At 39.4% G+C, this 13,571-nt stretch overlaps 1 protein-coding gene across 12 annotated transcripts in view; it reads right to left on the bottom strand.

The window, feature by feature from the left end:
* Window positions 1-13,571, bottom strand: part of SSX2IP (SSX family member 2 interacting protein) — a 58,261-nt gene that overhangs the window by 18,976 nt on the left and 25,714 nt on the right. For 7 of the 12 annotated variants that reach the window (XM_055585328.1, XM_055585329.1, XM_055585327.1 and 4 more), the window contains 3 exons: window positions 10,257-10,388; window positions 9,291-9,460; window positions 8,630-8,842 (listed from right to left, as the gene is read on the bottom strand). In XM_055585328.1, coding sequence (XP_055441303.1) covers window positions 8,630-8,842; window positions 9,291-9,460; window positions 10,257-10,299 — 426 coding nt within the window. In that variant the 5' untranslated portion in view covers window positions 10,300-10,388. The remainder of the gene's footprint in view (window positions 1-8,629; window positions 8,843-9,290; window positions 9,461-10,256; window positions 10,389-13,571) is intronic. The other 5 variants (XM_055585335.1, XM_055585336.1, XM_055585334.1 and 2 more) reach the window with 2 other exon arrangements.

The raw sequence follows: 13,571 nt of genomic DNA, 5'->3' as shown, positions 1-13,571 counted from the left end.
TTGTTACCTAAAATTGAAGTTTAGCAGCACACAAAATATTTAAAACAATTATTATAAAGCTTGATACTATAGTTACAAATTTTAAATTTGGATAGCAAATTTTAATTTAAATACCAATTTTAATATACATGCAAAAGACCTTCAAAGTGGATCCTTCAAAAGGCCCTTCACCTATTCCAGTGATATTGCCACTGAACATTTTCATAATTTCCTTTTAATACTTTTTAACACTTCTATGGCACACTCTTAAGAAAGATCCAGAAATGATCTGGAGCTAAGTCTGACGACAGGTGACTAAGCAAATAAAACACTCTAGGTCAGAAAAGGTGGGACTGCAGCATACCAGTCCTGCCTTGCAAACAATAAACTCTCTCAAACTCTTTCCCCAAGGGATTGATTTCCCCAAGCATTGCCAGAATCAATATGGGATTAAAATGTGTGTGTGTTAGTCACAGAGTCATGTCTGACTCTTTGTGACCCCGTGGACTGTAGCCTGCCACGTTCCTCCATCCATTGGATTTTCCAGGCAAGAGTACTGAAGTGAGTTGCCATCTCCTTCTTCAGGGGATCTTCTCGACCCAGGGATTGAACCTGGGCCTCCCACATTGCAGGGGGATTCTTTACCATCTGAGCCACCAGTGAAGCCCTGGGATTAAGATGTTCACTTTCAATTCATTTCACACATTTCCAGAGGAACTGTGCCAAAGTATGCATGAAGCTGCTAGAGTATTTTTTAAATCCTCTAATCTTTATAAAATATAAAAGGCACTCAAGTGATATCACAACTAACCACAAACAACTTGCATGATCTCTGTAACAGTGGACTGCAAGAAAAATTTAGGAATATAACTTAGATAGCTACAAGGTTGCCAAAATTTCCTGTCATGCTTAAAACTTCCTATTATGCCAGACCATCTGGCACTGGGCCAGCTGACATGTCCCACACACATCAAATCAGATTCTCTCAGAGTCATCCACTTTACATGAACTCACCATCTTCTCTGCAAATCTATTTCTTATCCCAGTGAATCATACCATCATCATCAGTAAATTCAAATCAGAGACCTGACTCTCTTTTCCCCAAATTCAATTTTTCATAAAATTCTACTCATGCTACTTCTTGAGTTTTCCTCAGGTCTCACTCTTACTCTCTTCACTGGCACTTTCTCAGTTCAAGCCCCAAACACCCCTGGACTGAGCAATTGCTAAGGACTGCTAAGAGATGACCTTTTCACCAGGCTTTCTGAGCCCTTTTCCTCCATTTCTCTCTTCTATACCTCCTCCTCTAATCTCTTCAACCAACTCCAGATAGATAGTCACATGCTTCCTTGTGTTTACATTCCTTGGTGCCTCCAGGTTTCTGCACAATGCCTTTCATACCTGGAGACAGCGTCCCAGCCCCATGTCTTACTATTCTTCATCATATATCACATAGATCAGCCCCTACTGAGCTCTTTGATGTTCCCTGAAAGGAAAATACTCTTATCCCCATGCTTTTATATGGGTCATACGCTCTGCCTAGAATGGCTTTCCCAACATGAGTGAATTTTTATTAATTTATTTCTTTTAATTGGAGGCTAGTTACAATATTGTAGTGGTTTTTGCCATACATTGACATGAATCAGCTATGGGTGTACATGTGTTCCCCATCCTGAACCCCCCTCCCACCTCCCTCCCCATCCTATCCCTCAGGGTCATCCCAGTGCACCAGCCCTGAGCACCCTGTCTCACGCGTCAAACCTGGACTGGTGATCTATTTCATATATGGAAATATACATGTTTCAATGCTAGTATCTCAAATCATTCAACCCTCGCCTTCTCCCACAGAGTCCAAAAGTCTGTCCTTTACATCTGTGTCTCTTTTGCTGTCTTGCATATACGGTCATCATTACCATCTTTCTAAATTTCATATATATGCATTAATATATTGTATTGGTGCTTTTCTTTCTGACTTACTTCACTCTATATAATAGGCTCCAGTTTCATCCACCTCATTAGAACTGATTCAAATGCATTCTTTTTAATGGCTGAGTAATAGTCCATTGTGTATATGTACCACAGCTTTCTTATCCATTTGTCTGCTGATGGACATCTAGGTTGCTTCCATGTCCTGGCTATTGTAAACAATGCTGCAATGAGCATTGGGGTACACGTGTCTCTTTCAATTCTGGTTTCCTCAGTGTGTATGCGTAGCAGTGGGATTGCTGGGTCATATGGCAGTTCTGTTCCCAGTTTTCAAAGGAATCTCCACACTGTTCTCCATAGTGGCTGTACTAGTTTGAATTCCCACCAACAGTGTAAGAGGGTTCCCTTTTGTCCGCGCCCTCTCCAGCATTTATTGTTTGTAGAGTTTTTGATATTAGCCATTCTGACCAGAGTGAGATGGTACCTCATTGTGGTTTTGATTTGCATTTCTCTGATAATGAGTGATGTTGAGCATCTTTTCAAGTGTTTGTTAGCCGTCTGTATGTCTTCTTTGGAGAAATGTCTGTTTAGTTCTTTAGCTCATTTTTTGATTGGGTCATTTATTTTTCTGGAATTGAGCTGCAGGAGTTGCTTGTATATTTTTGAGATTAATTCTTTGTCAGTTGCTTCGTTTACTATTATTTTCTCCCATTTTGAAGGCTGTCTTTTCACCTTGCTTATTTATAGTTTCCCTCATTGTGCAAAAGCTTTTAGGTTTAATTAGGTCCATTTATTTTTGCTTTTATTTCCATTACTCTGGGAGGTAGATCATAGAGGATCCTGCTATGATTTATGTCAGAGTGTTTTGCCTATGTTCTCCTCTAGGAGTTTTATAGTTTCTGGTCTTAACGTTTAGATCTTTTATCCATTTTGAGTTATTTTTGTGTATAGTGTTATAAAGTATTCTGGTTTCATTCTTTTACAAGTGGTTGACCAGTTTTCCCAGCACCATTTATTAAAGAGATTGTCTTTTCTCTATTATATATTCATGCCTCCTTTGTCAAAGATAAGGTGTCTATAGATGCATAGACTTATCTCTAGGCTATTTTGTTCCACTGATCTATAATTTCTGTCTTTGTGCCAGTACCACACTGTCTTAATGATTATAGCTTCGTAGCACAGTCTGAAGTCAGGCAGGTTGATTCCTCCAGGTCCATTCTTTTTTCTCAAGAATGCTTTGGCTATTCAAGGTTTTTCGTATTTTCATACAAATTGTGAAATTATGTGTTCTCTGAAAAATACTGTTGGTAGCTTGATAGGGATTGCACTGAATCTATAGATTGCTTTGGGTAGTATACTCATTTTCACTATATTGACTGTTCCAATCCATGAACATGGTATATTTCTCCATCTATTTGTGTCATCTTTGATTTCTTTCATCAGTGTTTTATAGTTTTATATATATAGGTCTTTTGTTTCTTTAGGTAGATTTATTCCTAAGTATTTTATTCTTTTCACTGCAGTGGTGAATGGAATTGTTTCCTTAATTTCTCTGTTTTCTCACTGTTAGTCTATAGGAATGCAAGAGATTTTTGTGTGTTAATTTTATATCCTGCAACTTTACTATATTCATTGATTAGCGCTAGTAATGTTCTGGTGGAGTCTTTAGGGTTTTCTTTGTAGAGGATCATGTCATCTGCCAACAGTGAGTGTTTTCCTTCTTTTCCAATCTGGATTCCTTTTATTTATTTTCCTTTTCTGATTGCTGTGGCTAAAACTTCCAAAACTATGTTGAATAGTAGTGGTGAGAATGGGCACCCTTGTCTTATTCCTGACTTTAGGGGAAATGTTTTCAATTTTTCACCATTGAGGATAATGTTTGCTGTGGATTTATCATACATGGCTTTTATTATGTTGAGGTATGTTCCTTCTATACCTGCTTTCTGGAGGGTTTTTATCATGAACGGATGTTGAATTTTGTCAAAGGCTTTCTCTACATCTATTGAGATAATCATGTGGTTTTTATCTTTCAATTTGTTAATGTGGTGTATCATATTGATTGATTTGCAAATATTGAAGAATCCTTGCATCCCTAGGATAAAGCCCACTTGGTGATGATGCATGATCTGCTTAATAGATTGTTGGATTCTGTTTGCTAGAAATTTGTTAAGGATTTTTGCATCTATGTTCATCAGTAACACTGGCCTATAGTTTTCTCTTTTTGTGGCATCTTTGTCTAGTTCTGGTATTAGGGTGATGGTGGCCTCATAGAATGAGTTTGGAAGTTTACCTTCCTCTGCAATTTTCTGGAAGAGTTTGAGTAGGATAGGTGTTAGCTCTTCTCTAAATTTTTGGTAGAAATTCACCTGTGAAGCCATCTGATCCTGGGCTTTTGTTTGTTGGAAGATTTTTGATCACAGTTTTGATTTCCGTGCTTGTGATGGGTCTGTTAAGATTTTCTATTTCTTCCTGGTTCAGTTTTGGAAGGTTATACTTTTCTAAGAATTCGTCCATTTCTTCCAAGTTGTCCATTTTATTGGCATATAGTTGCTGATAGTAGTCTCTTATGATCCTTTGTATTTCTATGTTGTCTGTTGCGATTTCTCCATTTTCATTTCTAATTTTTTTGATTTGCTTCTTCTCCCTTTTTTTCTTGATGAGTCTGGTTAATGGTTTGTCTATATTATTTATCTTCTCAAAGAACCAGCTTTTAGTTTTGTTGATTTTTGCTATAGTCTCCTTTGTTTCCTTTTCATTTATTTTTGCCCTAATTTTTTATGATTTCTTTCCTTCTACTAACCCTGGGGTTCTTCATTTCTTCCTTTTCTAGTTGCTTTAGGTGTAAAGTTGGGTTATTTATTCAATTTTTCTCTTGTTCCTTGAGGTAAGCTACATAGAGTTACATAGAGAAGAGAAGAGGGAGGAGGGAGAGAGAGGTGACCAAGAGGAGAGAGGGGAAGTCAAAAGGGCAGACACCAATCTAGCCAGTAATCAGTTCCCTACGTGTTCCCCATAGCCCAGAACACCCAGAGAGATTCACAGAGTTAAGTAGAGAAGAGAAGGGGCAGGGAAGAGATAAGAGGTGACCTGGGGGAGAAAAGGGAGAGTTAAAAGGGGAAAGCAATCAAGCCAGTAATCACACCCGTAAGTAAAAACGGGTATTGAAGTTTAAGATTCGTAAAGATACAAAATTGATAATACCAAAAAGCAAAGATTAAAAATCTAGAGTAGATGTTAGACTCTCAAAACTACAATATTAAAAATACAAAACAAAATCAATCACAAAAATTATAAAAAATATATATATGAAATTTGCTTTAAAAACAGGGTCTTTTTTGCAAGATAATAGTAGGTTATAAAATTAAAGGAGTAATACAGAACTTAAAAATTAAAAAATTTGTTTTTAATTAAAAAATTATAATAGTAAAAATATATCTAGAAATTTCTCTGGAGCTGTTCAGGGCAGTGTGAGGTCAATTCAGTTTCAGATAGTTCTTCTTTCCAGCTTATACTTCTTCTTAAGGTCTATAGGCCCCTTCCAAGCTTTAGTCAATGCTAACTACAGGGTTTTAATCTGTTGCACCTGTCACTTCCAGAGCAGTTCCCTCTTCTTTGTTTATTTTGGTTTGCTGTTTGCAAGTCTCTTCAGTGTCTAATTTCCACCCTGACACAAGGGGGTGCAGGTGGTCACTTATTTAGGCCCACTTTGCTGTGGGAGGGAAGAACACTGCAAACAAATATCATTGGCATGTGTGGGGAGTGCTCGCAGTGTATGGATCACACTGGGTTTGCCCCAGCTCACAGCAGCATGTGCTTTCCTGGTCTACACTGCTCAGGCTCCAGGTTGCTCTGCAGGGGAACTGTCTAAACCAGGCCCTGCATTTCCTGCACTTCTCAGGTCTAAGCTGCTCAGGTTCATGTTCTCAGGTACTCCACAAAGTCACAGACTCGGTTGGGTATGCGTTTTGTGCCCTTCCCAGGTCCGAGCAGCTCAGGTAGCCAGATGCTTGGTGTGCACTGTCCCAGGTGGGCTGTGCGTCTTAATCACCTCCCAGGTCCCAGCAGCTCCGTTTCCTGGTTATGCCTCGAGAACACTGTCTCAGGTATGCTGTGTGTCTCCTCTGGGGAGCTGATCTCTGGCTGTGACCCTTCTGGCAGATGTCAACCGTCTAGGATCCCAGCAAGACTTGGGTTAGCAACTGAGAGCCTGCTCACTGGTGGAGGATGCTGGTCTCTGGGGCCAACACTGCCCTTCGTCTTCTGGCTCTGGCTGTCACCAGCCTGCCTCTCTGCCTCGGGTGGGTGGATGGGCCAATCTGCAGCTGGCTAGCTCGCCTTTGGTATTCGCTCAATCTTTTGTTATGTGAGCGGGCCAGGCTGCACCTCAGGTTAGAGCTTTTCGAAGGAAAGTTTTTTTTTTCCCCTCTTGCTGGCTATCCCACAGTTTGGGTTGCTATCTCACGAAAGCTCCCTCAGAGTGTCCTCAGGGCATTCAGGCCCGGTCCTTACCCTAAATGCAGCCTGTACCTCCCTGTCCAGCCCACGCTTGCTGGTGGCGGACACGAGCGTCTAGGCTAGTTCTATGCTGGGAGTTGTGGTTAGGCGCATGTTCTGTGGGGTTTTTTTTCTTCCCCTCCTAGTTATGTTGCCCTCTGAGATTCCAAAACTCCCCACAGACCCGCCAGAGAGGGTTTCCTGCTGTTTGGAAACCTTTTCCTCCTTCATGACTCCCTCCCCAGGACAGGTCTCCATCCCTAACTCTTTTGTCTCTCTTTTTGTCTTTTATATTTTGTTCTACCTACTTTTGAAGAGAACGGGCTGCCTTTCTGGGTGCCTCGTGTCCTCCGCCAGCATTCAGAAGTTGTCTTGTGCAAGTTGCTCAGCATTCACATGATCTTTTGATGAATTTGTGGGGGAGAAAGTGGTCTCCCCATCCTATTCCTCTGCCATCTTAGGACTGCCTCCACTATTGAATTTTTATTCATTCCTCAAATCTCAGATCAAGTGTTACTTCTCTCTGTAGCAGTCCTTACCTCCCACACCAAGAATGAGTAAAGCAAATAATTACAGATCAACTTGTCCCTTTACAATGACTACAATCTCCTTGCAAACAGGGACAGGGTTCTACTTATATTTGAAACCGACTGACTACCACAAAAATACTCCATAAATTCTGCTCAACAAATTGAGTGAAAAATAGTTAGATCTTGAAACTTTTCTAGGATAGATCAGCAACTTCTCCCATTGTACACACATTTCTGTCCACAGCTGATCCAAAATACCTGATTTTGGCCCAGATCAAATCCCAAATTAGAAGATTTCTTAGAAAACACTCTATGCTTGGGTCGTCCCAATGAATGATCATTTCTTAGAGGAAAGGTTCAACAGTCCCAGATTACCAATATTTTATGCAATTACTCACTAGCTATTTACAAGACAGTGAACCAAAGGCACCTAGAAAAAATTTTAATGCAGAATTACTCCCTTCTAGGACTCAAAACTTTGGGTCTGTCTAATTCATAAGATCTTCCATAAGTTTCTCTGATTAAAACTAAAATCCACAGCCTTTTAATAAGGTTGGAGGGTATCAACTATCCCCTCTATCACAGTTCCCCAATCGGCCACAGCATACAGAATGTACAAAAACCTAATATTATTATAATAGACAAAATATACTGTTATATATGTATATGAGCTAAGACGACAACATATAATAGTATTTGGCAATGACAGGCTGGTATGGGCGAGGGCTGCTGAGAAGCTAAAATGCTTCCCTATTAAATATATTTTATATTATATACTAGAGATTCTATTATTTTCCAATAGAGCTTAGAGATTCAAAATGCTGAGTAGGTTATTGTTGTTATCTGTTCTTGGAGTGGGGTAGGAGAAGATACAGAAGAAAAATAAAAAAGAAAACCATTATAGAACAGTATATCTTTAAAAAAATTTTGCTTTGAATTGACTATTACCTCCTTTATAATATACAATCATAAGTCCCTATCAGACTGTGATTTGAATACCTTCTTTCCTCTCAATAAATGAGAAATTCATTTCTTAAATAAATGAATAATACATTTTTTTTAAAAAAAAAGGAATACATTTGTTCCTTTAAAAGGAAAGAATGAAAACAAAATAGAGCCAGCAACAGATGTGCTATAGTTCAAGGTAGCAGGTCAATGTAAAAAATACTTCTTTTGTTCTGAGAAATAAGCAGGTCTCTGAAAGCATTCTTCTCTGGTCCTCTCTAGAGTCCCAGGGACCTCTAAGACTTAGTAGTTATCTGGTCTGCTTTCATTATTGAGCTTTAGCAACTGTGGCATAGATCACCTCAAGAATACTATTATTGAAATAAACTGATGCAGTATCTCACAGTAAGATTATTTTAAATTAAGCATCTACTTTATTAAGCAAGACTGGATAGGGTGGGGGGAGGTCCTCATTTTATTTTCCTCAGATGTAAGTATTTCCTGATCTAACTTTTCAAAGATTCAGCAAGACACCAAACAGTTCATAAAATCATCGCCTTCAACATGGATATCAGGCAGCAGCACAGTTGATTTGTACAAACTATGCTCACTTTCACTCAGCAATTTTAAAAAATCCTAAAACTTAAAAAAAAAAAAAAAACCACTAAAATTTGTTTGATATAGTCCAATGAAAATTTATAGTATCAAACTACATAACAATGGTATTGAAATACACACTGAAATGTAATTTCTACCTTAAGTTTTGCATAGCAGTTCTGCAGATGGTCCATGTCGCTTCCCAGTTTCAAATTCTGTGTTTCCACATTTTCCTGAGCTAGAAGGTTCTTCCGCTGAAGTACAAGTAGCTCATTCATGCAATTTAAAACAGCAACTATATTTAATCCTCTCTTTGTCTCTTTACCTTTGGATTCTTCATATAATGAAGGAAAACCGAAAGTAGTCAATTCCTAGTAGGAGAAAATGTTTTCCTAAAAGTTGGTTACTGACAACTTAGTAAATAAACAAAAGACAGAAATCTCTTCTAAGAAAGAAAACTATCCTGAGATACTTAAGAGAAGAGTACCTATGCCAAAGGACAAAGATTTAAGAGACCTGGGCTCTTTCAGCCTCTGCTCTACAATTACCTGTGATCTGGAATAGGCACTTAGGTTTCTACATGTAAAATAAGGGTAAAGCTCCCCCTGGCAGAGCTCCTGGAGTGATGAGGGAGCCGAATGGTTCCATCAAAAGCATTCAGCTGGTATCTAGACTATATGGTCACCAAGGTTCTCTGCAAATCTAATATAAGTTCTGGGCCAATATGTAACATATGTGTGCTTGACAAGTTTACCATTCTTATGTTCTGTTGTATAACATGATTTCTGTTATTTATTGTATCTTACAAAAAAGAGTTACCTGATCAAGATATGAGATACTTTGCTCAATATTCTCTTCTGTGCAGAAGGCACTAAAATAACTGTGCACATTTTTTGATAAAGGTATTGAAGAACATAGCACTTGCTGTGAGTATAAACTTGATGGAGACATCTTTGTTTCTGAGGTATATTGAGAGATAGTTTTGCTTTCTGAAAGAATCAATAAACATAAATAATTTTCAAAAATGCATGCAAAGCTAATAACATGATTTTCATTACCAAAGATTCTGAATTATAGAAATATTGTTTTTTCAAATTAGGGCAAAGCTGGTTTTTGTATGAAAACTATATAATATTTTCCAAAAAATATACAATAAAGTGGTGCTCTTAGAAGGCATGTTAAGTTCCAATATTCTATTTTAAAAATTAACAGTACTTTAGATTTATAAAACTGTTAGGCAAAACCTACTTGTCTATGCACTCAAACTTTATGTGATTAAAGGAATAAATCAGAGAAATATACTGAGGTAGCCAATGAATTTATTTCAAATGCAGAAAAATCTCCTCAAGTAATCAACTATCCAGTCAAAGCACTTAACCCTGCTGCTGCTGCTGCTAAGTCGCTTCAGTCGTGTCCGACTCTGTGCAACCCCATAGATAGTAGCCCACCAGGCTTCCCCATCCCTGGGATTCTCCAGGCAAGAACACTGGAGTGGGTTGCCATTTCCTTCTCCAATGCATAAAAGTGAAAAGTGAAACTGAAGTCACTCAGTCTTGTCCGACTCTTAGCGACCCCATGGACTGCAGCCTACCAGGCTCCTCCATCCATAGGCACAATCCTCAGCTCTCCCTGATGACTTTACTAAAGAAAGATGAAAATTATATATTTTACTCCTATTATGTCTCTCTCTAGGTACATCTTTAGTATTTATGGTAATTATAGTGTCACTGAAAATTAACATTTGCAATTACTGTTCTAGCTTACAAGTATTCTAAACTCCGTTACCTGAAGACAGACCTGGATCTGTAACAGTCATCCAATCTCCCATAGCAATCACCAGAGCCAGGATACCTGAGGAACCAATTCAGCAGTGACACATTCAGCCCAGCTGCTGTCACTCTTCTATGTAGGCATTTCCTTAGAAAACAAATCACAGAATAAGAGCATTGAATTAAACATATGAAGGCAAATATAAAGTCAATGCGTCAGAAAGTCATGCGTGCTTCAAACCAGAAGGATTCTGAATTACTCTCATGTACTATCACATAGAACATAGTAAAGCACAATAATAAAAACTCTGTGTTTCTGTGTGTGTGTGTGTGTGTGCGTGTGTGTTCAGTTCAGTTGCTCAGTCATGTCCACTCTTTGCGACCCCATAGCCTGCAGCACACCAGGGCTCCCTGTCCATTAGCAACTCCCGGATTTTACTCAAACTCATGTCCATTGAGTCGGTGATGCCATCCAACCACATCATCCTCTATCATCCCCTTCTCCTCCTGCCTTCAATCTTTCCCAGCATCAGGGTCTTTTCCAATGAGTCAGTTCTTCCCATCAGGTGGCCAAAGTACTGGAGTTTCAGCTTCAGCATCAGTCCTTCCAATGAATATTCAGGACTGATTTCCTTTAGGATGGACTGGTTGGATTTCCTTGAAGTCCAAGGGACTCTCAAGAGTCTTCTCCAATAGCACAGTTCAAGATTCTAGCTTGTGCTTCCTCCAGCCCAGCATTTCACATGATGTACTCTGCATATAAGTTAAATAAGCAGGGTGACAATATACAGCCTTGATGTACTTCTTTCCTGATTTGGAACCAGACTGTTGTTTCATGTCTAGTTCTAACTGTTGCTTCCTGACCTCCATACAGATTTCTCAAGAGGCAGGTCAGGCGGTCTGGTAGGAATGGCAAAGGTAAGGAAAGGTAAGTCACTTCAGTCGTGTCCAACTCTGTGCGACCCCATAGATGGCAGCCCACCAGGCTCCCCCGTCCCTGGGATTCTCCAGGCAAGAACACTGGAGTGGGTTGCCATTTCCTTCTCCAATGCATGAAAGTGAAAAGTGAAACTGAAGTCACTCAGTCGTGTCCGACTCTTCTCGACCCCATGGACTGCAGCCCACTAGGCTCCTCTGCCAATGGGATTTTCCAGGCAAGGGTACTGGAGTGGGGTGCCATTAACCACTTCAGTATTCTTGCCTTGAGAACCCCATGAACAGTACTAACAGTGTGTGTGTAAGGATCAAGGTTAAAAAGGCTTCTCAAGTTATAATAAGGTATTCGCATTACCTCACATATATAAAGTACATGATCTGACTCACAATATAAATCTAAGGTACAGAATTGTACTAGAATATTGGAGTGGGTTACCATTTCCTACTCCAGGGGAACTTCCCAACCTGGGGATCAAACCTGTGTCTCTTGCATCTCCTGCACTGGTAGGCGGATTCTTTACCACTGCTGCTGCTGCTCCTGCTGCTAAGTCGCTTCAGTCGTGTCCAACTCTGTGAGACCCCATAGACGGCAGCCCACCAGGCTCCCCCATTCCTGGGATTCTCCAGGCAAGAACACTGGAGTGGGTTGCCATTTCCTTCTCCAATGCATGAAAGTGAAGAGTGAAAGTGAAGTCGCTCAGTCGTGTCCGACTCTTAGCGACCCCATGGACTGCAGCCTACCAGGCTCCTCCGCCCATGGGATTTTCCAGGCAAGCATACTGGAGTGGGGTGCCATTGCCTTCTCCGTCTTTACCACTGAGCCACCTGGAAAGCCCTAATAAATATTTCCAAATTATATCCTTTAAAGTAAAATTCCTACTTTACTTTACTTTTTTGAAAAGAAAAAAATTTCTTGATCAGCATTCCCATTTTTTGTTTGCAGTTTTTACTAACTATATTAGCAAAACTTTTAATTAGTGTTGGCATGGATGCAGTGAAATGAATACTCCCATATACTGCTCTCAAGAAAGATTAGAACAATTTATACTACTACCAAGCAATTCGACAATATGTATCAAAGTCTTAATAATGAAAATATATTTTGATGCAGAAATTCCACTTTTAAAACTTAATCCTAATAAAATAACATTTTCCACAAAGATTCACCTACATATTGTTCCTTATAATATGAAAAAGACAGAAATCACTTATATGTTCTACAGTAGGAGATTGGTTACATAATACATTTATATACTGGAACACTGTGCATCCTTTTAACACAATCTTTCAGAATTAGAGTGGCTAACAAATACACAAAAGGCAAGAAATGAATATGAATCAAATAGACTAAGTATAAGAAACACACAAACTTTTTAGTCTACCATTCATACTTCTATTTTTCTATAGAGATAACAGGAGCAGTAAATATTTCTCCACCATGAAAAATTCAAGTGAAATTATAAATGGCAACTGGAAATTGATTTCAAGGTCAGGGACAGGAGGAGAGAGGTGAAGACGGGACGCAAGCTGGAGAACACATGTCAACACTTTGGACAGCTGCTTCCCAGCCACAATAAACTGTGGCCAAAAGAGAAAGCAACTCCTATGTTGGTACATCATTTCATTTTGAGAGATGCTGAGATGCTGGATTTCTCCGGAAAATCTCCAAATAATATTAGCAGCTAATTACAAACATGAGCTATGCCAGCTACCCTGTGCAAAGGCGGGATGGCTACAAGGGGGAGATGAGGGCACCACACATTTTGATCTGAGAGGTGGTTACTTAGGTACACATATCAGTACAATTCGTCAAGCTGTACACTTAAGACCTGTGCACTTGACTGAATAGAAGTTATACCTCAAACACCACCATTTTTTAATAAGCCAAATAAAATGTGTCTTTAGGCCAGATCTGGACTGTAGATGGAGAGTTTATCATACCACCTCTCTTTTGAATACTAAAGATATGGGAGAATATTCACAATATGATGTTAAAGTGAGACGAAATCTTTCATTCATTCAGTAAAATTTTAACCGTGCTACTACAACGCTAGCATGCCTTAGGCATAGGGAAGCCCCGCTCTCAGGAGTCCACATTCTGGTGGGGTGGAAATAGATCAGAAGCAAGCCATAAATTACAGTAACCTCACATTCATTGCGATGAGAATAAGGAAAATAAAACACTAATGAGAGAATGGGCGGGAGGGATCTGGATCAGTCAAGGAAGGCTGCACTGAGATGCTGATGTCTGAACTGAGACCTAAATGATACGGAATCATCAACCACAAAAAATAGCCAATGACCAGAGAAGCCCAGGTGGAGAAAACAGGGCATACAAAAACCCAAGATGGAAAGAACTTGGTACATATGAAAAACATAAAAACAGCCAGTACAC

Source organism: Bubalus kerabau, chromosome 6, assembly GCF_029407905.1.
Source record: "Bubalus kerabau isolate K-KA32 ecotype Philippines breed swamp buffalo chromosome 6, PCC_UOA_SB_1v2, whole genome shotgun sequence".
Classification (NCBI taxonomy): domain Eukaryota; kingdom Metazoa; phylum Chordata; class Mammalia; order Artiodactyla; family Bovidae; genus Bubalus; species Bubalus kerabau.
The sequence above is the reverse complement of the archived record's forward strand: the minus strand, read 5'-3'. Positions and strand labels throughout refer to the sequence as shown.